Source organism: Diceros bicornis, chromosome 10 (genome assembly GCF_020826845.1).
Source record: "Diceros bicornis minor isolate mBicDic1 chromosome 10, mDicBic1.mat.cur, whole genome shotgun sequence".
NCBI classification, from domain to species: domain Eukaryota; kingdom Metazoa; phylum Chordata; class Mammalia; order Perissodactyla; family Rhinocerotidae; genus Diceros; species Diceros bicornis.
Genome location: NC_080749.1, coordinates 18,050,185 through 18,076,914, shown reverse-complemented (window position 1 = coordinate 18,076,914; position 26,730 = coordinate 18,050,185). Strand labels below are relative to the sequence as shown.

The window sequence follows — 26,730 nt, the reverse complement described above, 5'->3', positions numbered from 1 at the left end:
GAAAGGACTAAAGGCTTGGAGTGTGTACAGGCATACCTCATTGTATTGCGCTTCACAGATTTTTTTTTTTTTTGCTGCAGAAGATTCACCCTGAGCTAACATCTGTGCCAATATTCCTCTATTTGGCTTGTGGGTTGCCGCCACAGCATGGCTGATGAGTGGTGTAGGTCTGTGCCCGGGATCTACACCTGCAAAGCCAAAGCGGAGGGCACGAACTTAATCACTAGGCCACAGGGACAAATTGAAATTTGAGTTGCTGATTGCTCATGTTCACAATTGAGGTCAAACAAAGTGACATTTTGCCTTCTTGTTTCAGCTCTTATATTGTAACCAAGTGTCCTTTTCGCAGTCTATTTAATGCTATGTTTTTCACATTTCTATGCTTTTTGTTATTGATTTTGCTATTTTAAAATGGCCCCCAGGCATAGTGTTGAAGTGCTATCTAGTGTTCCTAAGCACAAGAAGGCTGTGATGTCCTTATGGAGAAAATACAGTGTTAGATAAGCTTCATTCAGGCATGAGCTATATAGCACTGTTGGCCATGAGTTCAATGTTAACGTATCAACGAAATATATTAAGTAATGTGTCTTTAAACAGAAACACACATAAACCAAAGTTATGGGTTCAGTTGACAAAAATGTTGTGACGAGAGGCTGGCAGGAACCTAACCCTGCATTTCCCTTAGGAGCACTGGTTCAGTATTTGCAAATTCAGAGCTCGTAGCAACTTTATAGACTATAACTACTGCAAATAATAAGAATCAACTGTATTTTAGAGCACAACACATAAAGTCAAATTTTCCTATTTTATGTTTTAGTTATTAGTGTCAGCTTATATAAATTTTTTTTAAGTATGATAGCTGTGCTATCATTGCCCACATTCTTGAAGTAGAAAAAATAAATCTTTTATTGGGTGCAAAAATGACTCCTAAATGCAATTTTAGAAGGGATGGACTTAGAAGAAAGCCATTGTTGATTTGAGTGGTTCAAATATCTTGCTGATTTCATAGCCTTTGAACCACTTATGAAATAGATAATGTGAAAGTAGCTACCAAGTTTGCAGTTCCTTTAGGAGTGTTTATATTTTTTATTAGTGATAAAGAAGAAATTTACCGTAATCTTTAGTAAGGAATTATGAGTGCATATCATTGTATCAACAACATGGAATTCAACCTTATTTGCCATTAATAAAAAATGCAGATTTTATGTTAATTATAAGGAAAATCAAGCATTTCTTAAGAATTTTTTTCTCATAACCCCAAGTGTTGCTACTATTTATGTTAAGGGGGGAATGGGTATAATTCCCTGTGATTTGTTACAATGTAGGTATTTCTAGGAGGAACAACATATTAAACTTTATCAGTTTCTTATTGTTGCTTTATATCCTTTTGGATCGTTGTACTTTATTAATAGACAAAGACAATTTTAGCCAATTATACCTCAGTGTGAATGAGTCTACCAGATGTTTTCCTGACCACAGGTTCTGCCAGAAGACTTTGGTGGAGAGAAATGGGTATGTGGGTGTGGAAAGAAGAGTTCAGCAAGAGATGGTGAGCTAATCTGTGTAAATGACCTGTTATGGGTTGAATTTTGTCCTTCTCAAAAAGATATGTTGGAGTTCTAACCCCCTGTACCTCAAAATGTGACTTATTTTGGAGATAGGGTCTTTATAGAGGTAATAAAGTTAAAGTGAGGTCATTAGGATGGGTACTAATCCAATATGATTTGTAAGGGGAAATTTGGAAACAGAGACAGACACACACACACAGGGAGACCGCCTGTGAAGATGAAGGCAGAGCAGGATGATGATTCTGCAAGCCAAGGAACACTGAAGATGGCAAGCAAACCACTAGAAACCAGGTGAGAGGCCTGGAATGGATCCTTCCCTCATAGCACTCAGAAGGAAGCAATCCCGCCAACACCTTGATCTCAGACTTCCAGCCTCCAGAACTACAAGACAATCAATTTCTGTTGTTTAAGCCACCTAGTTTGTGGTACTTTGTTACAGCAGCGGCAGGAAACTAATAAGTGGCCCATCACTGGTTAAAGAATAAAACTAGGCCCCTTTGTGGCTTCTAGTTCTGCTCGATTTCAATAAAACCAGAAAAGGATTTACTTAGAAGCTAGACATGATGATGAACTGAATCCTACCCAAGGCTTGGGTGAATGAAACCACAGCCTCAACATTTCACAGAGGGCAAAAGTCTGATCTTGAAACCTATCTCAAAGGATGGGTCACTCCTAGGCCATTTAGGTCACTGACGACTGTCTTGGACTCTTCTATGCAATGAGTTTGATTGCTTCTGTGGCACAGGAAGGTCAAATTAATGCAGAGAGAGAGTTTCTGTGGGGAGAGCAGCAGGGGTCTTCATTGTTATTTAACATTAGCAGTGCTAAATATGTTTTGTTACCTACTCTGGGTGCTGATTACATCCTTCTTTTGTGCAGGCAAATCTACTTGGAACTATTTTGGACTCAGCGTGGGCACGATTCTTTGTTCACACTGCTCCATTCCCCACAGTTTCCCTATTGATGAGAGATTACTAATGAATGAAGATAAGAACTAAATGAAACTGGCTTTTGAGAACATTAAATGACTCTGTTTCCATTGTATTATATATTTTCAACAGCAAGTTCATCAGTTATTTTATGTCTCTGCTGGACATTTTGGGATGTGAGCCTTGCGATACCTACGTGAGTTCTTCTGTGAATATGACAATCACAACTTGCCAGGTATCATCACCTCGTGTGTGAGATGGGGTCCAGTCAGAAACCAGAGCCCAAGTGAAGTAGTTCAGTTGAGGGAATTTAACACCAGGAACTAGTTACAAAGGTATGGAAGGGCCAGAAAGCCAAATCGGGGAAGGAGAGGTACTCCAGAGAGTAGCGATAGCAGAAAGCCTCGGTCTTCTATCCCTAGGGCTGGGGAGACCAACAGAGGAGCTGGGTTAACAGGGCCCTGGAGCCATTGTCCCTGGCTGGACCTAGAATGGGAATAGAGGAGAAGTAGCCACTGTGACAGAAGCTCCCTGAATCAGAGATGGAGAAATATATCTTAATATCTTGGCTTCTCCTCTTCTTCGGCCAGTGTTCCTACTTTATCTTTTTATCTTTCATCGTCCTAATTCCCTTTCAGCATAGGCAAGTGAGTCTAGGAAATTGAGTTGGCAAGAATCAGCTTCCTTCCATACAGACACAGTAAGAAAAGGACAAGGAATGAATGGATTTGAGAGCAAGTAGGCAAATGACCAGTACATTAAGGCTAATGCAGTATTTGTATTGCGTTTGGGTAGCAAAAGGTCAAAGCAGGTCAGAGAAGCCAAAAATCAGAGGTTGGGCAGTCAGTAAGGTATGATGGAAATTGCATACAGAATACAGGATCATAAATAGGAGTTGAGTCAATATAGAGGACTAGCACATACACATAATAAATTATAAGTAGGGAAGCATAAAGTAGTCTCCTGGAGATCAGGGAAACAGAAAGTTATAGAATTTCATGATAATTAGGCCATATCAAGGGGCTAGAACATCAACACACACAGGGAAGTAACAAAGGGTCAAATAGGCTTAGAGAGGTGCAATTCGTTATCTAGATGTAGGAATTCATTCCAAATAACCAGTGTGAAATGCAGGCATTAGAATCCAAAAATACTTTTCTTGAAAAAACTAAGAGTTTCTGCCAATATCTTCACCATTTTACATTTTTTGGTTATCTGAAGTTAATTTCCACATCTGCTTGGTAATTGTACTCAGAAATCACTGATATTAGCTTGCCTACTTATCATTCTCTTTCTCATGAGAGTAGATTATAAAGAAAAGTTGTGACTATGCATTTGAGTTTTCTGTTGATTTTAAACTCTTTAAGTAGGATGTTGCTCTTAGGTACTCAGAGTACCTAAGGTACCTTAGCTACTTAGGTACTTATCTGCAAATGAGGAAGGCAAAGATAATGCAGAATAAACAAAAAAGAAATCACCCAATCAATGAATAGAACAAAGGTTATACATAAAGAGTAACACAACTTTTAAGTTAGTCTTACATTTTCTGTCCTTATATTATTTATCCTTCATGGCAGTGACTCTTTTGGGGCTTGAGAAAAGCCTCTCATTTATTCCATGTAGCACCATATGAGGAAAAGATAAATAGATACTTGAAAGCAATCATAACACTCCACTTAAAAATAATCTCTCTGGATCCATATACGCTTATTTAGATAACTGAATTGAAAATTATTCCTTGTCTATAATTAATTAGATTGAAAGTTTTTAAAATAATTTTTTATTAGTCAAGCTCTTTTTGGTGGAATCTAAATTAATATCTGTAGGAGATGCCTGTTCCACTAATTACACAGGCATCTTGCAATAATTAATGTTTGGAAGAAAGCAATGTGTTTTTCATACTCTTATTCATCATAAAAATGTACATTTTGGAAAGAAATACAAGAAGCATGTAGAATTACAGAAATACAAGTATATATAATCACATACACACACAAATGAGGGCCAAAGCCGATACAGATATAATGAGGCTATTGTAGCTGGAATTATCTAGGTAATTAGTAAAATTCACTCACCTAGAAATGTGAGCATCAAATACGTGCAGGCACAAGGCTAGGCTCTGAGAAGATAATTTCTGGCTTTAGGAAGTTTGTAACCTAGAGAAAAAGCCTAAGAGGCTGCTAGGGCTATGAGAGATGACATCTGGAAGGGACCACGGGTGGCACAAAGATGGGAGGCATCCCCAGGCGAGGAGTTGTCAGCAAGTTTTCAACCTCAGGCTTCACAGATCTAAGCCTCTGCAACTTGACCAGCTCAGTCCCAAGCCTTGGCCTCCTGCCCATGGCAAGCTCCAGCCCGGTCTCACACCTTGAGCTAACATCACGCTTCTGTACACACAGCCACGCCTGCTGCTTACCTCTTACTCCCAGTTCTCAAGGGTACCCTTTACAAACTAGAATTCCACCCAGCCGCCCCCACACACACACTTCACTTCCCACATCAAAAAGATCATCTAGCTCTGCGGATTATAGTTCTCAGAAATATCTCTGAACATTCGCCTCCTCTGCACCCCCACTGCCTCTGCTGCAGTGCAGGTGCTCGCCATTTCTTAATTTGTTCTATCACAACGGTCTCCTATCAGGTCTCTCCATCTCCCGTTTTGACCTGCTCTACTGCAACTTTCCATTGGCAAAAGAGCTATCTTTCCAAAACATGTTATTCTCTTTCCCAGTACCTCTGATGGATCCCCATTGCCCACACACAGTAGTTCTCAGACTTGGATGTGCTCCAGAATCATGTAAGCAACTTTTTTTAAAAACAGATTCCTCTTGAATGACAATTTCCAGAAGTGGGGTCTGGGCAATTTGTATTTTTAACAAGTTCTCCCAATCTCTTTCCTGTCAGCCTGGTTCTAGCTGTGGGACCAGAGTTTTAGAACTGCTAGATAAAGTCCAAACTTAGCACACAAAGTCATTCACATTGACTCTTCCGCTGTACACACCCTGTACCACAGCCACAGTGGTAACCCACTTTTGAAACTCCCAGGGTTCTTTTAAGCCTCTGTGTCACTACACATGTTATTCTCTGCAGAATTGCCTTTCACATCCTTCTCCACCCTGGAAAGCATTCCCTAAGCATTCTTCTTGAAGGCTTCTTGAAGCCTTCCCTGATCTCTCAGCTGAGTGACCTATGAGTCCTCTTCTGCTTCTAAAGCTCTGTGCAAATCCCATCTCATGGTGTCCTTTAAGTTTTACTTGTCTGTTTCCCTTATTGTACTTTGACTTCTTCAAGGGGTGGGGCTGCAGATTACTCATCTCTTTAATCTTGGTGTCCAGCCTTGTTCCTGATTCATAAGTGGCACATAACATAAATAAATGAACGAATGGACAAATGAATGAGCAGAGTTCTAGTTATGCTATGATAAAAATTGGCCATGTATAGGCCATTCTCTTTATGAACTGAATAATTATAAACCTTCCAATACAACACTATTAAGTGAAGCTAGCACAAGCTCATCAGCATTTGAGATGAAATGGAAACCAAAATGAACACATGCTACTGCAAAAATATAATGATTGCTTTCTCAGTGCAGGATTGAGGGAATGATTAAACATTTAGATTAATGTAATGTTTGGCAGATAGCCAACATTTTTATTTTTCATTTGCCTTTGTGTTCATTTATGGGCTGACAATATAAACATACCCAATGCATCTTGGTTTTTTTTTTTGGCAAAGTCAATATTTTTCAGTGTATTTCTATTTTTATGCTTTTTCAGTATCCTCTTCTTCAGTTTTTTTTTTTTTTTTTTTTTTTTTGCTGAGGAAGATTTGCCCTGAGCTAACATCCATGCCAGTCTTCCTCTATCCTGTATGTGGGTCACCACCACAGGATGGCTGCCGATGAGTGGTGTAGGTCCATACCCAGGAACTGAACCCAGGCTGCCGAAGCAGAGCATGCTGAACTTAACCACTAGCCCACTGGGCCGGCCCCAGTTTCTTTTGTTTGTTTGTTTTTTAATGAACATATCATGAACCCTCAACCACTAAGCAAGAAATTAACACTTAGTTGTATCAGTTCACAATTCAATGTAAACGTAAATGGGATTTTTAACGGACTTTGTGTTTGATTCCCTTACATTCATTACCTATCTTTGGGTAATAAACACTTATTTTTCCCTTTGTGACTACCCCTCCTCCACTTTCTGTCCATGTGGCTCTTTTGGGGGGACTGATGAAAGGAGGGCATGTGACCCAGGCTGGGCCAACTGGAGTCACAGTGAAGGGCTCAGGGAGGACACCTGATCCAAGCCAGCCAGCGAGAGTCAGACCACTGAGAAAGATGGACTCTGTGCACTGGGGTTGATAAACTGTTAGAACGTCAGCCATTTCTGCCACTGTGTGAGTAAAGCTGCCTGAGAATGAAACCAACACAGTGGCAAGCAAAGCCAAAGGAGAAAAAGGGGCAGATTCTGATATTTTTGAGCCTTTGCATCCAGCTATGCCTGAACTCAGTTAGGAATTTATGCTTGGATTTAACCCTGGGAATTTACACTTATTTGAGCTCTACTCACTCTAAAGAAAAAATTCCTTTTTATTCTTAAGCTGGTTTGAGTTTGGTTTCTCTCATTTACCACCATAAGTGTCTTGACCACAGACCCTCATGCTAGATTTTATAGCATCATTGAATTTGTTATATTACACAAGAATTGTGTGGATTTTCAATATAGCTCTTATCTTCTATGAATCTCTAGAGATATATTTAAGTAGAAGTACTCTACTAGTTTGTTGTGAGATCTTAAATAAGTCACTTAAGAGCCAGTCCTGATGGCCTAAAGTTTGGCACTCTCACTGCTTTGGCGGCCTGGGTTTGTTTCCTGGTCACGGAACCATACCACCCATCTGTCAGTTGCCATGCTGTGGCAGCGGCTCGCGCAGAAGAACTATAAGGACTTACAACTAGGATATACAACTATGCACTGGGGATTTGGGGAGGAAAAAAAAGAAGAGGAAGGTTGGGAACAGATGTTAGCTCAGGGCAAATCTTTCCCTGTCGGGGGGGAAATATGTATATCTATATCTATATATATATATATATCACTTAACTTTCTGTACCCCAGTTTTCTCATTTGCTAAACTGGGGAGTTATACTAAGTCGCTTTCACAAAATTATTACTCTATGGATAAAACACTGACACTATGTTAGAGCAGTTAACTGCTATTTAAGGATCATAATTCCCTGCACATAAATGCTACAACAGTGTTCAGTGTGTGTCAGGGGCTGGGGGTGGGAGGAGAAGGCAGGAGGAGAAAGTTTGATAAACTTCATTTTGGATGATCTCAAAACAGTCAAATAATTTATTATTTATCATATTATTATTAGCTCTTTCTATAATTGGGAAACTTGTTCCAGAAATGTGAGAATTGTCACAGGTTGTCAAATTTACCAAAGGATAAAAATAGATATGTCAGAAAAAAACGTATTCACAATCCAGTTTCTTCTCATCAAACTGGAACCAAATGCACATTTTAGATTGAGATGAGAAGCCTGAACATTTTTCGCATATGTGTTTTGAAGAGGATGGTAATGTCCAAGACAGAAGTAGAAAAAAGCAATGAATATTTAAAAATTGGAGCTCCTCTAAAACTAGAACCAATTTTGATAAAAAAACATGATATGTTAACCTAAATGCAATGTACACATTGGACCACATTGAGATTTTAAAGAAATAAGAATGTACTTCTTTTTATCTTTCATTTAAAAAATAATCAAGCTACCATTTCCTGAAACATTTTTTTCTCTAACTGGCAGGTGCATATGTTTCTAAATGACTTCCAGGTCATCAACACCTAACAAAAGTCACTGCTATCCACAAAGTATTTGGGTTTTCCCCCTCAAATCTGTATTTTCTAGTTTTAGGTATTAATATTTAAATTAATGACCTGTTCCTATGACAGACTGAACTCACTCAGACTGAATTATCCTAAAAGATTTCTACAATTATGTTGTGGCAGTTGTGCTGGATTTCCAGTCTGAGTAACTTGTCAGTAATTTTCCTTCTACCTTGTTAGATTTTTTTTAAATTACAAAATTAATGTATATTCATTGTAACAAGACAGAAAATACAGAGTTCTAATCAAAAAGTTAATCTCCCCCTTGAATCTCATCCCTTTTAGGTCTCCATTGTTTCATGTGCAAACTTCCATATAGTTTCTATGTCTACACCACATATAAATATATACACGTATAGGGCCTACTCTTCCTTCCTTTCTCCTTCTCTCACTCCTCCTTTTTTTTGGTATTTTTCCAAATATTAGATCACACTACAAATCAAATGTCACAAACTGGTGGCCCGCAGTCTACGTATAGTGGGGAAAATCTTCTGTTTGCAAAACACTGGGGAAATTTAACATGAAAAACTGGAAGATCTGGAGCCACATGCCTACATGGTAATAATATTATTGATGCTGCATGGGTTTTTCAATTTAACATGGTCCTCCCCAATTCCTATTATTTGTATCTCCACTAATCTACCTTTTTATAGTACTGGCCTATCACCTATAAGCATTTGAGTTTATATCCGTCTGATATTACTTAGGAACTTGCTTTTTGTATTTAACATTATATCATGGTATTATCAATTAGAATTAGATTTAGCTGCATATAACTGAAAATGCCAAATTACAGTGGCTTAAACACTAAGAGTTTATTTTTCTCTCATGTAAAATAAGTCTGGAAGTGGGTGGTCCAGGGCTTCTATGGCAATTCAGGGTCATAAGTGACCTGAGCTCCTTCTATTTTTCAGCTCCACCTTCCTTAGGATTTGGCTTCCAGTCTCAAGGTCAGTTAATCACCCATAATGGCTGAGGAGCTCTAGTCACTTTCTTTGTGTTTCAGGCAGTAAGAAAAGTGGCGGGCAAAAAACCAAATTGGTGCTCCTCCTGAGTCAGTCTTCTTTAAAGACATATTCCAGAAGTTCCACTCAACTACTTCCTTTTATATCTCATCAACCATAACTTAATCACACAGCTACACAGCTGCAAATGAGATTGAGAAACGTAGTCTTGTGGCTAGGCACATAGACACTGAATAAAATCCAGGTACTGTTATTAAGGAGAAAGCATAAATATCGGTCTCTGCTACGTATCTCTGCAGGTCAACAAAGACATATGGAAGAGATTGCAAGTGTCCCTCAAGATCCAGGCTCCCCTTCTTCTAAGTCAAAAAAACCCTCAGATTTACCTGGTCACAAAGGCACTTGAAATGAAGGATAATTTCTAAATCTTCAAATTTTTAAATAATTCTTGATGATCAAAATCTTCTCTCCCTCCAAAATCAGTACTTTATTTTAAGGGTCACCAAAATGAGATTCCTAAGACTAATATACACAAATTTTAAGTTTTAATAGATATTGACGGTTAACCTTGTAGGAGGTTATAGCAATTCACATTCTCAGTAACAGTGTTCGTGCATGTCCATTTTCCTATACACTTATGATCATTGGATATTTTCTCTCCTTTTAAGTGTTGTGAATGATGGATGAAAAATCGTATCCGTCATTGTTTAATCTGTAGTTTCCTTACTATCAGCAACGAAAAGCCTATGTTAATTGTGCATTTAAATTTCCTCTGTAGGGAGTTTGTGTTGATACCCTTTGCCAATGTTTCTGTTGGATTATTTGCCTTTTTCTTATCATTTTTAACTATTAGAGATATTAATCTTTGTCCCAGGTCGTGCAAATATTTTCTTCTAATCTATAATTTCTAGAAAAAACCTTTAGCCAATGGAAATATAATTGTTTATGTAACCAAATCTTTCTGTTAATGGCTGTGGGTTTCTACTTTTACTTAAGAAAGTCTCTCCCATCTTGAGATAATACAAATATTTTCCTAAATTTTCTTCCAATATATTTATAGTTTTGTTTTTATTACTTGACTCCTTCATTCAACTAATATTTGTTGAGTACTTATTATGTGCCAGGCCCTCTTCAAATTCTAGTGGGGATGTTTTCTAGTTAGGAAAGATAGACAACAATCAAATAAACCAATAAATAAACAAGGCATTTCACCAGAGAATTAAAACATGGTGACATGGTAGAGTGAGGCAGGCTATTTCAGATTGGGTGGTTAGGAAAAGCTTCTCTGAGGAGGTGAGATTTAAACTGACTTAGGAATAACTAATGATTAGAGGGGAAGTCCAGGAAGAAGATGCTGTGGGAATGGCCTTGGTGGGTGTGTGAAGAGTGAGAAGGCTGATGTGGCTAATGCGTCAGGGAGAGGAGGAGACAAGTTGGAGAGCGAGGCAGGCACCAGGTGGGCTTAGCAGGCCACATGAGGAGTACGGATTTTACTCTGCATTGAAGATTTGTAGTCCATCTGGAATTTGTTTTTATATGTAATATGATATGAGTGTGTGGGGAGGAATCTAACTTTTATTTTCTTTCAAATTGAGAGTTATATTTATATTTATATACATTTATATACAAATATTATATTTATATTTATGTAAATATTTAAATTAAAATTATATATAAAAATCATATATATGAACTTTATATAAATATATTTATATAACTAGATTATTCATTTTTTGCAGGCAGTGTGGGGGACTAGGGTGATATCCCACAGAATCTGACCTCATTTCAAACACTATACAGATATCATCACTATATGAAATATATTTTCTGCTGAAATTAAACATATGAGTATAATATTTTTTTCCAAGGCATGTGGCCATTGAATAAAATCTTTCTAGAACTTCTTTTTAGACCTATGGTCAGAAGGAATTTATCAGTCATCTATGAAAACCAGTTATATTACTTTACAGTCACACAAAGCTTTTGATCAAAAAATATAGCCTTAGTTGATCAGCCATTTTATTCATTGGGCTTGGCTCTGAAAAAATGACTTTTGGACAAATCTAAAAATCAAATCTATCCACAAAGCGCCAAGATTGGTCACCAATGAAGATATTTAAAGGAATGTGCCATGCGCTCTGACAGCAAGTCTGAAGAAGACCTTCTAAAGATATTTTGCACAATAGTAGCATTAAAATAGTAAGCATGCAGGCCCCAACATGACTTTTTTGAAGAGGAGGACACGTATTTGGATGTTTTAGTCTGTATAAGGAAGAAGCAAAAGAGTCATTATTTTATAATTAAACCATATTCCTCTTGATCTGTCTGTAAGATCATTCTATAATTTATAGTACGCTTTTGAAAAATTCAAGCTTCATAACAACCCTATAGGTTAGGTATTCCTGTCAATTTGATAGATGAAGAAACAGATTCAAAGAGCTCATACTCAAGTCTCTTGATTCCACGTTCAGTGCTCTCTCTACACACTAAGTTAGTTGTCTAAGATCACACAATTTGAGAAGGGAGAAGTCAGGGTTCACAGGATTCACAGCCACCCACTCTGATCACAAGGCTATATGGACATCTTGACCATTTATCTATCTGCTTGAATTAATGCTCTCTGTGGAACTGATTGGTCTGCCAATTTGCAAATAGTCATCCTGCAGCAAGTACCTAAGTTGATTTTTTAAAAAATAATAATGTTTCCCATTTTAAAATAATGGAGATTAAGTGACGTGAATTTCTTGGACATTTTAAGATTCAGAGCATTTGCTAAGGGGTCAGAACTGGGTTTTGGTCTGGATTCTGCTCCCTGGTTTCTCTAAGGTAGTGAGAAAATCACTTAAACTCTCTGGGCTTCTGTATCACTTAGGGTTCTTAAATTTGAAGCAAGTAGTAGAAACTGATTACTGCTAACTTAAGCAAAAGGGGATTTACTGGAAGGATATTGCAAGACTCATAAATGCTGGAAAGGTTGGGGACCAGCTTGGAAATTGACAAGAACCAAGCACCCAGTTGACCTGAACTGAGAGGAAATCAGGGTGCTATTAGGGAGGAATGGATGTAGGGCAGTCAAACAAAACCCACCCATCCACCACTGCTTTCTTTTACTATCAAACAAGGTAATCTCTAAGAGGCCTTCTAGCTCTGACATCCTCTGCTTCTCTGTATTTGGAGAAGGGTGAGCAGGAAGGGTGCATATGCAAACAGGGCGGTCGGAAATGCTTTGGCCTGATGTGCATCTGAAGGTTTTGCACAGCTGAGCAAGGCTGAGCCACCACGGCAGTTCAGAGGCTGACCAATTTGGCATGTAGCAAGCAGGAAGTGGAAAGAGTCTTAAGCAAGCAAAGAGTTTGGATCGACATATTATGAGGAACAAGCACAAATGACAGTTTAAACAAGTGTTGGAAGCATCTAAACATTTCTAACAGTCACAGCCTTTACAGACAAACGACAGTCTGACTATGCAAAAGAGACTATGGTAGAAGGTTTCTTTATGCCTCTGAAATGAGATATGGTACCTAGCACTGACATGAGCTTCATATTTGAACGCAATGCACAAGCAAAGGTTAAACACCCTCTCAGATCACAAGTTGAAAACTGGCACCCCACAGGTCAGATATAGCCTTTAAAGAATTAGTTACCAACAGATAAAAATACAGATTTCTGAAATTACTTGAAAAAACGGAGGCTCTGGCAACACTGGGCTGCATAGCAACGTTTTCTATTGTCTTCTGTCAGGATGTGGGCTCTCCACATTGCCATACCTTCCTCATGGCCCTCTTCACTCACATCATCTGCCTGGACCCTAGGAGCATTAGTTTCTGACCCTGATGTAACTACTTCCATGACAACCCACCCACCCAAGGCCAGCGTGGGGGCAGCCATCTTGAGGAGTACCACTGTGGGCTTCCCTGAGTGACCTGTTCAAGTTCCTAACCTCTGTCCTTGGGACCCCTTTGGTAGGATCCTTCTACTCCTGACTTACTACCTGAAATGCTGGAAACAACCATTTACTCTACCCCAACCAAGCCACATCTTCCTCTTCAGTCAGAACCATCTTCAGGCAAGTGCTCTCCCAAATGACCTTAAATACCTGGTGGCGGAAAAGGCAGCAAAGAATTCCCACTTAGCATCTTCTGAAATGTAGGGGAAAAAACTCTGCCTCGGATCAAAGAACCACTTCTGTGTGACTTCTTGGAAGACAATCTCTGAGGAAAGCCTTCCCCGAGGATTATTTACTTATTTATTTTCTGTGAGTAGCTGAGGATGTGCTAGGCACTAACTGATGATGATGATGATTCCCCTAAGTAAGTCTCCTCTGCACATACCTGATCCCATCTGGATGCTACTCCTCACATAATTCTATCCCTGAACTACAGCACACAGTGTATGATATACAACCATTCACCTCACTGTTTACCTGGTGGGATCCGTTGCCTACAAAGCAGTCACATCTCTTGTTGAAACCTCTTTGATGGCTTCCAAGTTGCTTTTTAGGCTAAACTTTAAGATGCTTAGAGAAGTCTGCAAATCCTTGCATTGTTCCATTCTTCCTTATCTCTCAGGCTTCACTTCCTGTTGCATCTTTCCTGGCTTACTTCACTTTGATCACTTTGGGTCTTCTTTCAATTTGTGGAAGAGGCCAAGCTCTTTCTCACCTCAGGGTCTTGACGCTTGCTGCTGTTAATTCCTGGAGGCCTCTCCTTTTTCCTCAGCCTTTCCCCTATTTCCTACTACCCTTCAGTCCTCAGCTTATTATTATTATTATTTTTTGCTGAGGAAGATTGGCCCTGAGCTAACACCTGTGTCCATCTTCCCCTATTCTGCATGTGGGATGCCAGTACAGCATAGTTTGATGAGCCGTGAGTAGGTCCATGCCTGGGATCCGAAGCTGCGAACCCCAGGCCGCGGAACACGAGCGCTTGGACTTAACCACTAACCACTGTGCCACAGGGCCGGACCCAGTCCTTAGCTTTTAAATGCCACTTTGTCAGAGAGTTTCTCTATCTTCCCCTTCCATCCCATTCTGCCACCCCCTAAGCCCCATTTCTCATAGCCTCCGGCTCTCTGCTTTCCATGGCTCTTAACACAACTTGTATGTTTCTCCACTGAACTGTAAACTGTATGAAAGCAACGACCCTATCTATTTTGTGCCTACCGAATATTCAGGGTCAGCGTAGTCCCCGCCATAACAAAGAAGGTGAGCAATACTTATCTGTCAAATGAATGAAAAACCCATATTTTATCCCCCAGGCAGGTCTAACATCACAGTGTGACCTTATGAAGTGAATTAGACATCCTTTGTTGGGAAAAATATTTTTATTTCAGTCTCATATAAGCAAATCCACGTGGTTTATCAGAAGATAAGCCTGAAGAGGAAAGCTATAAACCTGGTTTCCCCAGGTAGGGTCCCAGACCACGACCTAGGAACTTGGTAGAAATGCAAATTACCAGGCCCCACTCCAGACCACCTAATCAGAGAACTCTAGGGGTGTGGTCCATCAATCTGTGTTTTAACAAGCCTTCCATAAATTCTGATGTACACTTAAGCCTGAAAACCATTGTTTTAGGCTTTCCAGTTTTTAACCTTCCTTTTTTAAATTTTTTTGGTCCTTAATCCTTGGTATAATCCTGCTAGTAGAACAGTAGAATCTTAAACTATTCCAGAGGGAAATCTTTGCCATCATCCAAAAGCCTTGAATAAAGGCCTATTTGTGTAGACTATATTACGTAGAATATATTCCCAGGTTTGCCTTCCTTGTGGGCACAGGCCTGCCCTCTGCGGGGCCTACAATCTAAACAACGTTGTAACACTTATAATGTGCAACGTTGTAACAACGTACAAGTGTAACTGAAAAAACCTCGGCACAAAGGCAGAAGAGGCCCAGCGCAAGCCTTTGTCCGTCCGTCCCCCGACTGCTCACCCTCGGTGTGATATCGCTCTTTTCCACCCAGAAAAGCAGCCACTCAGGTTATAAGAACGGTTGTGAGCCGCTGACAACGTTTTCAATTAGGCCGTTTTCCCCTGGGCACTGGAGAAGATATTCGTGGCTGCGGGACGCGGTTCCATTCCTCCCTCAACCTAGCATAGAAGTAATTGAAACTAAAAACCCTGTGCAGCTTCAAAAGGAGAATTGGAGGCTCGGGCTGACTGCCCCGCCCCTGCCCTCTGGAAAAACCCGAAGCGGATTTCATTAACGTCGGGATGGGAGCGGCGGCCGCCGGCCGCACCTCATTGCGCATGCTCCCTCGCCCCTCCCGCTCGGAGGCGGAAGTGGGAGTGCTCGCGGCCCGGGCCTGGCCTGGCCGGGGCGTCTGCACCGGCGGCCATCTTGGCTTCCCTGGGAAAGGCGGCGTGAGGGGAAGAAGTTGTAGGGTGGGGGCAGGAGTGAGGAGGAGGGGAGACAGAAGGGGAGGAGGCCGCGGCGGGGCAGGGCGGGGACTGCCTGCCCGCCTGGGTTGCGGAAGTGGTAGCCGCTGACCGAGCCTGCTGCTTTCTCGCTACTGCTTCGGCTTCCCGGCTCCCCCCGGGACGGAGAGGGCGGCCCGGCTGTGGATGGTCAGATAGCTCCTGCCTCCCGCCGCCAATCCCTGGCCGCAAGCAGCACGGAGCAGACGGCGGCAGCGGCAACAGCAGGCGAGGAGGAAGATGGCGGGACGGCTGCCGGCCTGTGTGGTGGACTGTGGCACGGGGTATGGGGGCCGACGGGCGGGGGTGGGGAAACTGAGGCGGAGGTAGGAAAATGGCGGGGGAGAGAAGAGGCCGGGAGATGAATGGTGCGGCAAGGTGCCGCCGCCGGCGGTGTCATTCCTAGCCCCGCCGGGCTGCGAGGGGTGGGGCCCGGAGCCGGGGCCTCTCTTGTCCCCTCGCTTCACCCTCTGGCACTGGGGCGGTGGCGCGGGGCTGAGAAACCCCCTGGGGGCGGCTTTCTCCCCCGACCCCTGCCGGCCCTTCCTCCACCGCGGTGGGCAGCGCCGCCCAGGGAGATGCGGGGACGGTCGCGCGGGGGGTGGTCGCCGAGCCCGGCGCACCCGGCTCTCCTTTTGCTCCGCGCCCCTTCCTGCCCGTGGGTTTGGGGACCGGGGGTATCGAGCGCGGGGACCGGCCTGGCAGAGGAGCGAGAAAAGAGAAGGAAGCTCTCTTCTCCTTGTAGGTTTTGCAAGATTGCTGTGACAACACTCTGCCCAGGGTGTGGGTGGGGATAGGGAAGACTCGGACTCTGAAAATGGGAACCTAAATCGGGGCTTTCAGTTGACCACCCACCTCCTCTTCCTTTTCGACTCCCGGTCTTTTCCATCTCCCACTGCGTTTTTACCGGTGAACCGAGTCACATTTTAATTTGAGAGAGGAAGATGTCATGTGTTACTTCTCCTGCCTCAAAAAAGTCCCCCAGTGAGCAAGCGCGCTGCAACTTCCTTAGTTTTGTCAAAGCCGCTTCCTGCCTCCAGTCTTTTATACCCTTATAAGGTAGTTTTTCGTTTCCAACCTGAACACTTCTTATTAGAACTTTCAAAATTAAGGAGATTTCAAATAGACTGAGTTACTGGTGCTGGGTATCAATTTATGTGAAGTTAAAAATATTTATTTGTGTTCCACGGGGAGGGAGGGAGGGAAGCACCCGGGAAAATAAACTAATTTAGGTTGTACGTGTTCATTCTGGGACGGTATCTTAAAGCGAGAAGGAAGGTATAGAGTTGTAAAGGGATGTGCTTGCTTTTCGAGCAGTTGTATAGATCTATAGTGTAGTTTACGAAAATACAGAATGGCGTTCAACTGGTCTTTCCTTTTGTATTAATAGGCATTTTGGGGAGTTATAGCACACTTTGTACTTACGTAGAAAATACTGTCTATATTTTGATGTAGAATGACTGCTTTATGTTACAACATTGGAAGTGTTTTTTTTTTTTGCGTGTGCGTGTGCCCTGTGCTGATGTATTATTACATCTCTAATTCCAAAGTACTCCAATTTTTTTGGGGGGGGGGGTGATTGTGAGAGGTGAATTGCCAGCCATTTTTTTCCCCTCTTATTCAGCAAACTATTGCTACTTAAAGGATGGTATGCTCCTCACTCTATTTGCTCTCTGTGAAATTTCTCTAATCTTCATTCTCATGACTTTATGCTGGTGTGGCAGTTTCTAAAATCCTAGCCCTGCATAGGGAAACAACTGATTTATTAATATTTTACCTTAGGAGACACCAGCCTAGTTTAGCCTTGGAACTTTTGTGTATGTTTTTTGATGGACAGCTTGTTAAAGTTATTTTTTTCTTAATCCAGTCTCATTTCTCTGAACTGTTTTTTTTTTTTTCTCCTTTCTTAGTCTTAGTTTTATGTTTAGGGTCAGTTTTAAAATTACATTTGGCTTGAGAAGGACTTTTCAGGTGTGTTTTGTTAAAGTGAAAAATACTGCTACATAATTAACATTGTATGCTTCAGAAGTTATTGGGTTGTCAATAAAATTAGTGTATATAATTGTCGCTCTAATAAATAACATAGTAACGTCTTAAGCAGGATGTTACTCTTTCTCTCTTCATTTTTCCTGTTTTGAAATACAGTTTTGGTTATTTTTGAGTTAGTATACTAGGCGGTTCATTGAGGTTAACTGTCCTTAAAGAACAAGGTAACCTTGAATTTAAAACAAACGCTGAGTGACCAGAAGGTGTGGGGAGAGGGGTTCAGTCTATTAGGTCTATATTTTTGTTTTAATTCAGTCTATATTTTTGTTGTAATATTTCAGTTATTACATTTTACATTAGTTTTATTTCACAAAGAGAGGTTGTTAACTGGACACTTACTATGATTTGAACGGAACTGGTTAGAATTCCCCGTTGCCCCCCTCACTTTTACCATCTTTTGCAATCTGAAATTCCACCTTTAGAGATCCATTTATTTTGGTCTTCGAAAGGTTTTTTGGTCTTTCCTGTTGCCTATTAATGCCACTCCTGGCAAGTTACACCTTCAGCTTCATTGGCACACAGAGGGTAGCTCATTGAAATTGGGCCTTCGATAAGCATCTCTAAATAAGGCCTCAATAGGGAGTTTTATGTTCCAGAATACTGTGGTCCCCATATGCAAACTGTGCCTATAATTTGTGTTCCTTTGTGCTTTAGAGAATGTATTCATCTCTTAGGTCTCTAATTACAATTACCCACTTAATGTAAGTGAAAAATTATAACCTGAATCAGGTTGCTTATTCCATTTCATTATAAGTTAGGCAAAGGTGACTGAAGAAAGTAGCCATCTGTGAAACTTGTTGGTCTTAGATAAGAAAAGCTGTAAGAGTTAGGAAACGTGAAGCTTAATCACAAAACCTAAAATTAGAGATCCTCCAGCAAAGATCCTTTATCTCAACATAAGGTAAAGAATCACCTAAGCTCAGATTATTTAAAAAAAATTCCTTTTGAAAAGAATTTAGAAAGAAATACTTCTTTCATATTGATACCATATCTACACACTTTTTTGTTCTGTATTGGAATAGTACTGTAGAATAAAATTTGGACACAAATTCTCATTGGTAGAGCTGGGTGCTTATGAACTAAGTTCGAACTCAAACCCGCTACCAGTGGCGAGGAAAAGGGTTTTTGACAAAAGCTTTTCTTAAAACATTGTAACACTTGTAAAGTTAAGATTATCCTGTTATTTTTTGCATGTTTTCACTCAAATTTCTTCAACATTCAAGCCAAATAAAGGAACTCCTTATGTACTTTTATTATGTTGTAGCTTGGTTACAGAGCTTTGCATTGTGAAATGTCCTTTTTCTCTTTATGTCTTTTTTTCCTGATAAATACTGCATTGGTAAATTATTCTCGGTTATGTTAGCAGAGGTTAATAGAGCCTTATTGTAGAATTCTTGGATTGATTCAGATCTAGAATAAATTAAGGAATTTCTCCAGTTGACTTGAATTTCTTGGCAGTCTTAAAATGTAAGCGTAAATGTTTTGTTGGAGTCAGTGGATGAGGAGCTTATTTTATTCATCTTGTGGCTACATTCTAGCAATTAGTACAGATAGGATGATCTTGTTTGAGAGAGTGGGGAAGAGCTGAGTAAGTGGGGGAAAAGGTAAGGGGGAAGTTCATGTGTCTTACTTGAACTCTATACATAGCATTTAATAATAGTGCTCTTTTTCTAGCCATCTCCAAGGGCAGAAACATTCACAGTAACTTGTTGTTACCAAAAAACTTTCATTAAAATTCTTATTCCTTCATGGGTCATGTTTTGCCTACTGTTTGAAGTAAGTATAACAGACATGGTCCTATTGAGGAGTCCAATTCCTCGACTTACCTGAAATCTCTCTCTCCTTTCCTTTCCTGCCAATCTGTTTTCCTGCCTGCCAATTTTGTGTTGAAATATTGACTTTGGATTACCTGTATATTTTATCTAATGAACTTTCCAGCCTTATTGTAAAACACAATTCAGAAATTTTATTTTCAAGCATAGAAGGGAAAGCTCCGCTAGTGGAGGACCTGCTGGCCAGGCTTTTTATTTACGTTATCTTATTTGATCTTGTGACGGCTGTTTTTACCTCGTTTTATAAATGAGAAAACAGGATTAGAGAATTTAAATTACTTTTTTAATGTCATGTAGTTAGCGGATGACGAGAGTTGCTATTTGGACTTAAGTTTTTCTAAATACAGGAACACTGTGTTCTCTCTATTACACCATGGGGAATCCTGAGCCCTTTTTCAGAACTATGGATGTTGCTTTATTTTTATTAGTCAACTGTTATTTTATTAAACTATTATTTTAGTAAACTATACTATTTTATTAGTAAACTATTATTTTATTAGTAAACTATTTATTAGTAAACTATTCTTCTTTAAAGTAATCTTATTAAAAAAATTCTAGCCTTATGCATTTAATTTAATTAATTAGAGAAACCTTTCTATGCAGATCTTTCTCACTTGATTTAGATTTTTTTTCTGGATATGTGAATTCCTAGCCTTATTTCCTTATCACTTTGCTTAAATTTAATCTTTAGAAAAATTTACTCTCTAGTATTTATTAGGAAATACTAACAGCTAACATTTGTCAAGAATTATGTCTCAGGCTCTATGCTAAATGCTTTGTAATATTTCATTTACTTTTCACATCAGCCTGAGAAGTATTATCTGCATGTTATAGACAGGAAAATTTAAGTTTAGAAAAGTTAAGCTACCTGCCCAAGGTATTGTAGCAAATAAGTATGGTAAAGCCACTATGCTATATAATAAGTAGTCTTACATAGAGGATGAGCCTTTGACAATTTTGAATCATTTAGATATTTTTAAGAGAATTCATATATGATGTTATAAAGGCAGAAAGCAGTGTTAGTAATTTAAGGCTTGCCATATACTTAGCAGCAGGCCAAGTGCTCTCTCGGAATTATAATGAAAATGTATAATACAATCTGCTCTCAAAAATCTTAATGAGACAAGAGCTAAAAATCATTAAAAAAATTAGGATAGTAGATGACTGCATTTGATCAAATGTTAAGATACGTGCTTTTCCTACAGTATATAGCTGTTCTGTAGGTTGTAAGGAAAGAAAGAGATTATTGTGGTCAGGAAGAGTTGAGGAAGTTTTAGTGAAGTAGGATATGAGCTCTCTCTCCTTTTAAGGATTTGGATGGATGCAGGGGAAGGCAGAGCATGTACAGCAGAAAGGGGAGGGTAGCTGCTATTTCTTTTGTTGCACCGCTCTCCTAACTTATGAATTGAGGACTAGGTAATAACATAATGCGGATCTAGATTATGTAATGTGAAAAGAAACTGACATTTATTGAGCACTTACTATGTACCAGGTGTTCATTATATGTCAGCAAAGCTTTGATTCAAAATAATTTTACTTGATAGAGAATAAAAATCCTCTAGTAGAGGAGTGAAATGTTGAAAATCGGGCTTTTAGAATATTTGCAGACGGTAATTGGAGTAGGATCAAATGTAAAAGAGGTATTTGGGATGAAGTTATGGGGCCTGGCGCATATTAGAAACTCAAATCTTTGTTGAATGAATGAACAAGAATTAGGGATGTGGTTTAAAAAAACTGCATCAGAAACACTCCATACCCAGTGCTCAGAATCTCAAGGGTTGGACCTAGGAATATTCATTTAAATGGCTTCCTAGATGATTAAGCAGCCCTCTCAGCATCTTCAGCAGAAATTCTGAAATAGGGTATTGGCAGTGGGAATGGAGCAGAAGAGAGAAATTTGGGAAAGGTTGCTTCTTTTGTTTTGTTTGTACCTTTCTTCTGGCAATTACATTGTTTTGTATTGTTTGTTTATGGTTAGCAAGGGCTTTATAATCAGAGCTGTAGTTGAATTCAAGGTTTGCCATTTACTAGCTGTACGGATGACCTCGTACACTTCAAACTCTGCTGGTCTTATTTTTTCCATCTGTAATTTGGAGATCATAGTATCTACCTTATGAGTGTCTTGTTTGTGTTTTCAGATAATGCGTGAAAATGGTTCAACACAGTGCTTGGCACATAGTAAGAGCTCAATACATTGTACAGTTATCAGTTAGCTCCCTTTTTTTATTGAATTGAAGTTCTTAAGGAAAGGAACACAGTGTCTTATCTCCTGCAGTGCCTTGCCCCCCACAATTCTTTGCACGGTCAAAATGTTTTTGCTAATTTGAGAGATGGAGGTATAGTTAAGACTTGGCAGTTGATTCTAGTGGATTGTAAATAGGCATCAATGAAGATTTCAAGATTGTGAGTTTGAGTGGGACAATAAGGGGGCTGGTTTTAAGAAGCTGAGTAAAATTGGAATTTGTTATTGAATGTGGAAGCCTGATCCATGATTGGAAATGTTCTAGAGGAAGTTAAAAATATAGGAACTTTAGGAATGAAGGTGGAGATTTGATAGTCATCATTATAATTTATAAATTGAAGCTAATAAAATCACAATTTAAAGAGAAAACAAAAAGACTGAATATTAATGTTCCTTCTTTAAAAAATCTTGGATGTGTGATCTGGCTTCTTGAGCATCACATTGAGAAGAATAAGTGAGCACATGTGGCTTGAAGTGGTGAGTCATCAGCTATGCTGACAGCCAATCTCCTATCTCATCCCACTTTTTAAGAGAAAATCTTTAGGAGGAGAGTTTAGCTCAAGGTAGGGCTAAATTTCCCTCCACAGTGTTTCTCCTTGTCCAGCATGCTCCTCCTCCCCTCCAACACGTGGAAACAACTAAATGGTTGGACTAGGGGCAGAAGTGTAGAATGGTTAAAATGTAGCTTCAAGCAATATCTTTTCTGAAACAAAATTTCCCTATAATAAAGGTATTTGAATGCTTACCTGTAATTCTATTGGAACTTGTAGCTTCTTTTATGATACTACCGATCTGTGGCATAAAGAGGCAAGAGCAAAGCAGTTAAGTAATAATAACACTACATTAACATGCTTTATAGCTTATCAAGCACTTATAAATTCATGAATTATTAAGTAACAGTGCAAGATAAAGTGAGTTACTGGATTAATGCTTTAAATTTGGGTCTTCAAGATAGGATAGTGATTACTATTATTTCATGTGCTGGTGGTTTTATATCTTTATGTGGGCCTTTATATTATAAAATATATAAAAGATACCTACATAATTGATTTAAACTAGAATAAAAAGATAAATAATGTCCTAATTTTTCCAAAGGACCATTTTGTGGAATTTTAATAATTTTCTTTCAAAATTTTTTTCAAAACCTTCCCAAACTGTTGATTTAAACTCGTCATTCTTACATACTCTTTGCAACCAGGAAAGGAACAGCCTTGGATTTGTGTGGTCATATATATTCTTTTTCCCTTCTCCTCCTCCTCTCCTCCTTATCCTTAACACACACCCCAAAAGGATATTTTCTTCATCTGTTCTGATGCCGAATATTCTGCCTTTAAACATTTTTTCCTTTAAGGCTTCTTGCCCTTTGTGAAAAGGCAATACTTTTGAGAAGGGTGTCTTTAAGTCTTTTTCAGTTACAGTATTTAGTATGAATGAAAGGTTGCTTACAAGGAGAATGAAAGTTTTAAAAGGGGAAATTAGGGTTCAGAATACCTTACAGTTTAGGGTTGGTTTTGAAACTGTAGAAATATAAACTGTTTTTAGTATTGGTCTATGATAAAACACAAGTATTTGCTTACTTAACATTTTAGAGCTCAGTATAAGTGAGCTTTTCTTCTGCTATAAGCATTTTTAAAATTCAGTTACTTTGAGGCTACAAAAATAGCATTTAATGCATATTTGTGAAACTTACTTTAGTGAATTAAGGGACATGCCTGATGACTCATAGAATTATGGAGTTGAAAAAGACTTTGAGAAATAATTTAATCCACTCTTTACTTACTAATGAAACAGGAGTCCAGAGTTGAGAGATGTCTTTCAGGAGTGTTCCTAGTTATTAATTGATAGCATTGTTGAATTCTCTTAAGTTTTCTTAAGAGTTCACGTTTATGAGTTAGAGTAGTTGAAATTTCTTCTTAGTAGTTGAAATAATGTGTTATTTGTAGTTAAAGTAGTTTTGGTTGAGGCCTGGTGCAACACATGCATCAGAATTCTTCAGTGTTTCTGTTGTAATACAACACATACTATATGGCACAAATGAAAAACTGTAGTTTTATGTTCTCCAACATAACATTTTAAACCAAGTTCAAAAACCATTCTCATAAAATGAATGCTCTTTTTAAAGAAATATGCTTTTTTATTGTTTCAGGGATTTAAATCTTAGATATATTTATTTTAGTTTTTGAATTTTAAAGACTTATTACATGGGATGTGTACAAATCAGCCATTTCAAGGTGCTTTAAGAGTTTTGTTTTTGAGATAATTATTTGTAACCTTTTCAGAAACCCTATGAAATAGGTACTATTATATAATCAGCATTTTAAAGATGAGGAAACTGAGGTATAGAGAGCTTAAGTAACTTGATCAAATAAATAGTGGATACAGTTAAGTTAGTAGATCTAGAATTTGAGCCCTGAGACAGTGTAATTCAAGAGCCCACTGCTCTAATGCCCCCAGTTAGGATATATCAACAAGGGTACTTAAATTGTTAACCCAGTTTTTCAAGTGTTCAAATTTAAACATACATGTTAACAAAAGGTCTCTATTTTTAAAATGGCTAGTTTTTAGTACAAATATGAAATACATAGGGAGGTCTTAGTGATCAATTCATTGAGTTGATTAACCCGAAACACATGCAAGTTAAATGACATTGAATTATTTATTAGCTATTTGAATATTACAAGGACATATATTGTATCTAACATGATAAAGCTGACAACTGCTGATTAATTCAGGGCAGCTCAATTAAGGAAATGATGCTTAATTACGTATAACTTCAAAATGAAGATATACATATTTCTGAAGCTGCAATTTGAAAATGAATAATTGATGCACGAGAAAAGGCATTTCTCATTAATGACTGCATAAAACAAAGAAATGAAACACTTGAAGTTAAGAATAAGAACTTAAGAATATAAGACTATAAAAAAGAAGTTTTTAAATTAGACTCAGAGGACTTAATGTTTGGTATTTGACTCTGAAAATAATGAATAGATAGATTAAGGGAAACACATGGGTTACCAGAAAGTAGATTTTCTTTTTTTCTAAAATAGAATTAAGGAGATTATTTCTGGAGTATATGATGAATTTGGATGCATTTTATCTAAAAAGCACACAGAGTGTTAGTAAAAGCTTGTATATTTTCTGTTTGAAAGTTTTTTTTTTTAAATTTTGCTTCATAATAATCTAAAAAGGTAGAAGTAACAGAGCAAAGGAAAGAGACTTTCTTGGGCTTTTTTCCTGTCTTTCCTTGGTTAATTTGTTATTTGTGTAAGACTAGTTGAGAATTTATTGCTTCCAAAATGCCTTTCAAAGGGACCTGCCTTGCTTGTTTCAAGTTGTTTTACTGTCAGGAAAGTTATTTAAAAAACAAAACAAGGGGCTGGCCTGGTGGCTTAGTGGTTGAGTTTGTGTGCTCCGCTTTGGTGGCTCAGGGTTCTCCGGTTCGGATCTCTTCGAATCCTCATCAAGACTGGCACAGATGTTAGCTCAGGGTGAATCTTCTTCACAAAAAAACAAAAAACAAAAAACCCCAAAAACCAAAACTTTGATTTTTTTAAAAAAGTGCAATAAGATTTAAAATTGATAGAAAGACTCTGTGAGAAGCAGAAATGAGAGAAATGTAACTTGTGGCTATATCAGTGAGAAATCTTGGATGCAAACAACAAATAATTCTAGCTAATATAAGCAAAAAAAGGACTTATTGAATGCATATGGTGTAGATCACAAAATTGGGAGGAAGGCTGGAGAACCAGGCTGAGAAAAGCAGAGAAAAAGGGAGGCCAGGTAGCAAGAGTCTGTCACTAAAGTTGTGCTGCAGGAAGTCTGCAGGATGCTGCATCTAGACACTGCAATATGAATTCTAAACCACCTCTTCAGCTTGTAGTTATTCAGTCAAGATTCAAAGTTCTGACCTAAGCTCAAATTGGCTAGACATAGATCATGTGATGTATAGTAGTTCACCGGAGTGGGATGGGTCAGTGTTAGTTCCCTCTTTCTATAAAGGGATGTGGAATTTTGCCTCCTGCCAAGACTTAATCATTGGTAGGACTCTTAGAACAGGAATAGGGATTTGATTCTGGCAGACAAAAATGAGCGTCCACTCTAGGGGAAAAGATGGGGATGGGAAAGTATGTTGCCCATTTTTGTGTATGTTGCCTTAAATTCCTAATTTCATTTTGATAACTGCTTGATCCATTACTATCAGTTTAAGTAACACATTCTTTTCCAAAAGTGCAAATACTCTTGTGAGTTTCACACAGTGCTTAAACAAGTGCAAGAGCAGTTTTTTTTTTTTTAAAGAATAATTGATGTTGGTATGAATAATGTGGGATTTTTCATTAGAACAGAGGTATAACAGTCTAGTAATTTCGGGATTAAAATATTTTGGAAAAGTAGGACATACTTGATAATGCAGTGATATGACAGGCTATTTCTTTAAGGATTGTTTTTTTTTGAGTAGTAAACTAGAATTATAATTAAAAGAATTTGAGCTGCACTCATTTTTTTTTTTTTCAGAAGATAATGGGATATATATATAAATAAAAAAACTAGGAAGGGAGGAAATAGCTTATGTGTCTAGTTTGTTTATAGTTGAAGAAATTGGTCTTCAGTAAATGTTAGTAAGCATCATCTGTGCAAATGGATACTTTTGCGATACTTTTGTTGTAGGGAATATAGAGATGAATAGGAAATGGTGCCTGCTTTTAGGAAGCTTATTTGTACACAAGTAATTATGATAATATGGTAAATGCTCTGGCAGGTATAAATGAAACTTTTTGAAATCAAAGGTGAAGGAGAATTTACATTTTCCAGGGAAAATGAAAAAAGGCTTCCTGGTAGAGATAATA

General features: G+C 38.7%; 1 protein-coding gene and 1 long non-coding RNA gene across 3 annotated transcripts in view; one reads left to right on the top strand and one right to left on the bottom strand.

Annotated features, from left to right (window-relative positions):
- The window catches only part of LOC131410670 (uncharacterized), a 49,034-nt gene extending 33,569 nt beyond the window's left edge, over positions 1-15,465 (bottom strand). The window contains exon 1 of one of the 2 annotated variants that reach the window (XR_009221383.1): positions 15,279-15,465. This is a non-coding gene — a long non-coding RNA (uncharacterized LOC131410670). Of the gene's footprint in view, positions 1-4,572; positions 4,995-15,278 lie in introns of those variants that run through there. The other variant, XR_009221384.1, reaches the window with a different exon arrangement.
- Positions 15,466-15,878: 413 nt separating this feature from the next.
- Positions 15,879-26,730, top strand: part of ACTR3 (actin related protein 3) — a 61,356-nt gene continuing 50,504 nt past the window's right edge. Inside the window, exon 1 of the mRNA XM_058548844.1 lies at positions 15,879-16,047. Within this exon, the coding sequence (XP_058404827.1) occupies positions 16,004-16,047 (44 nt within the window). The 5' untranslated portion in view covers positions 15,879-16,003. The remainder of the gene's footprint in view (positions 16,048-26,730) is intronic.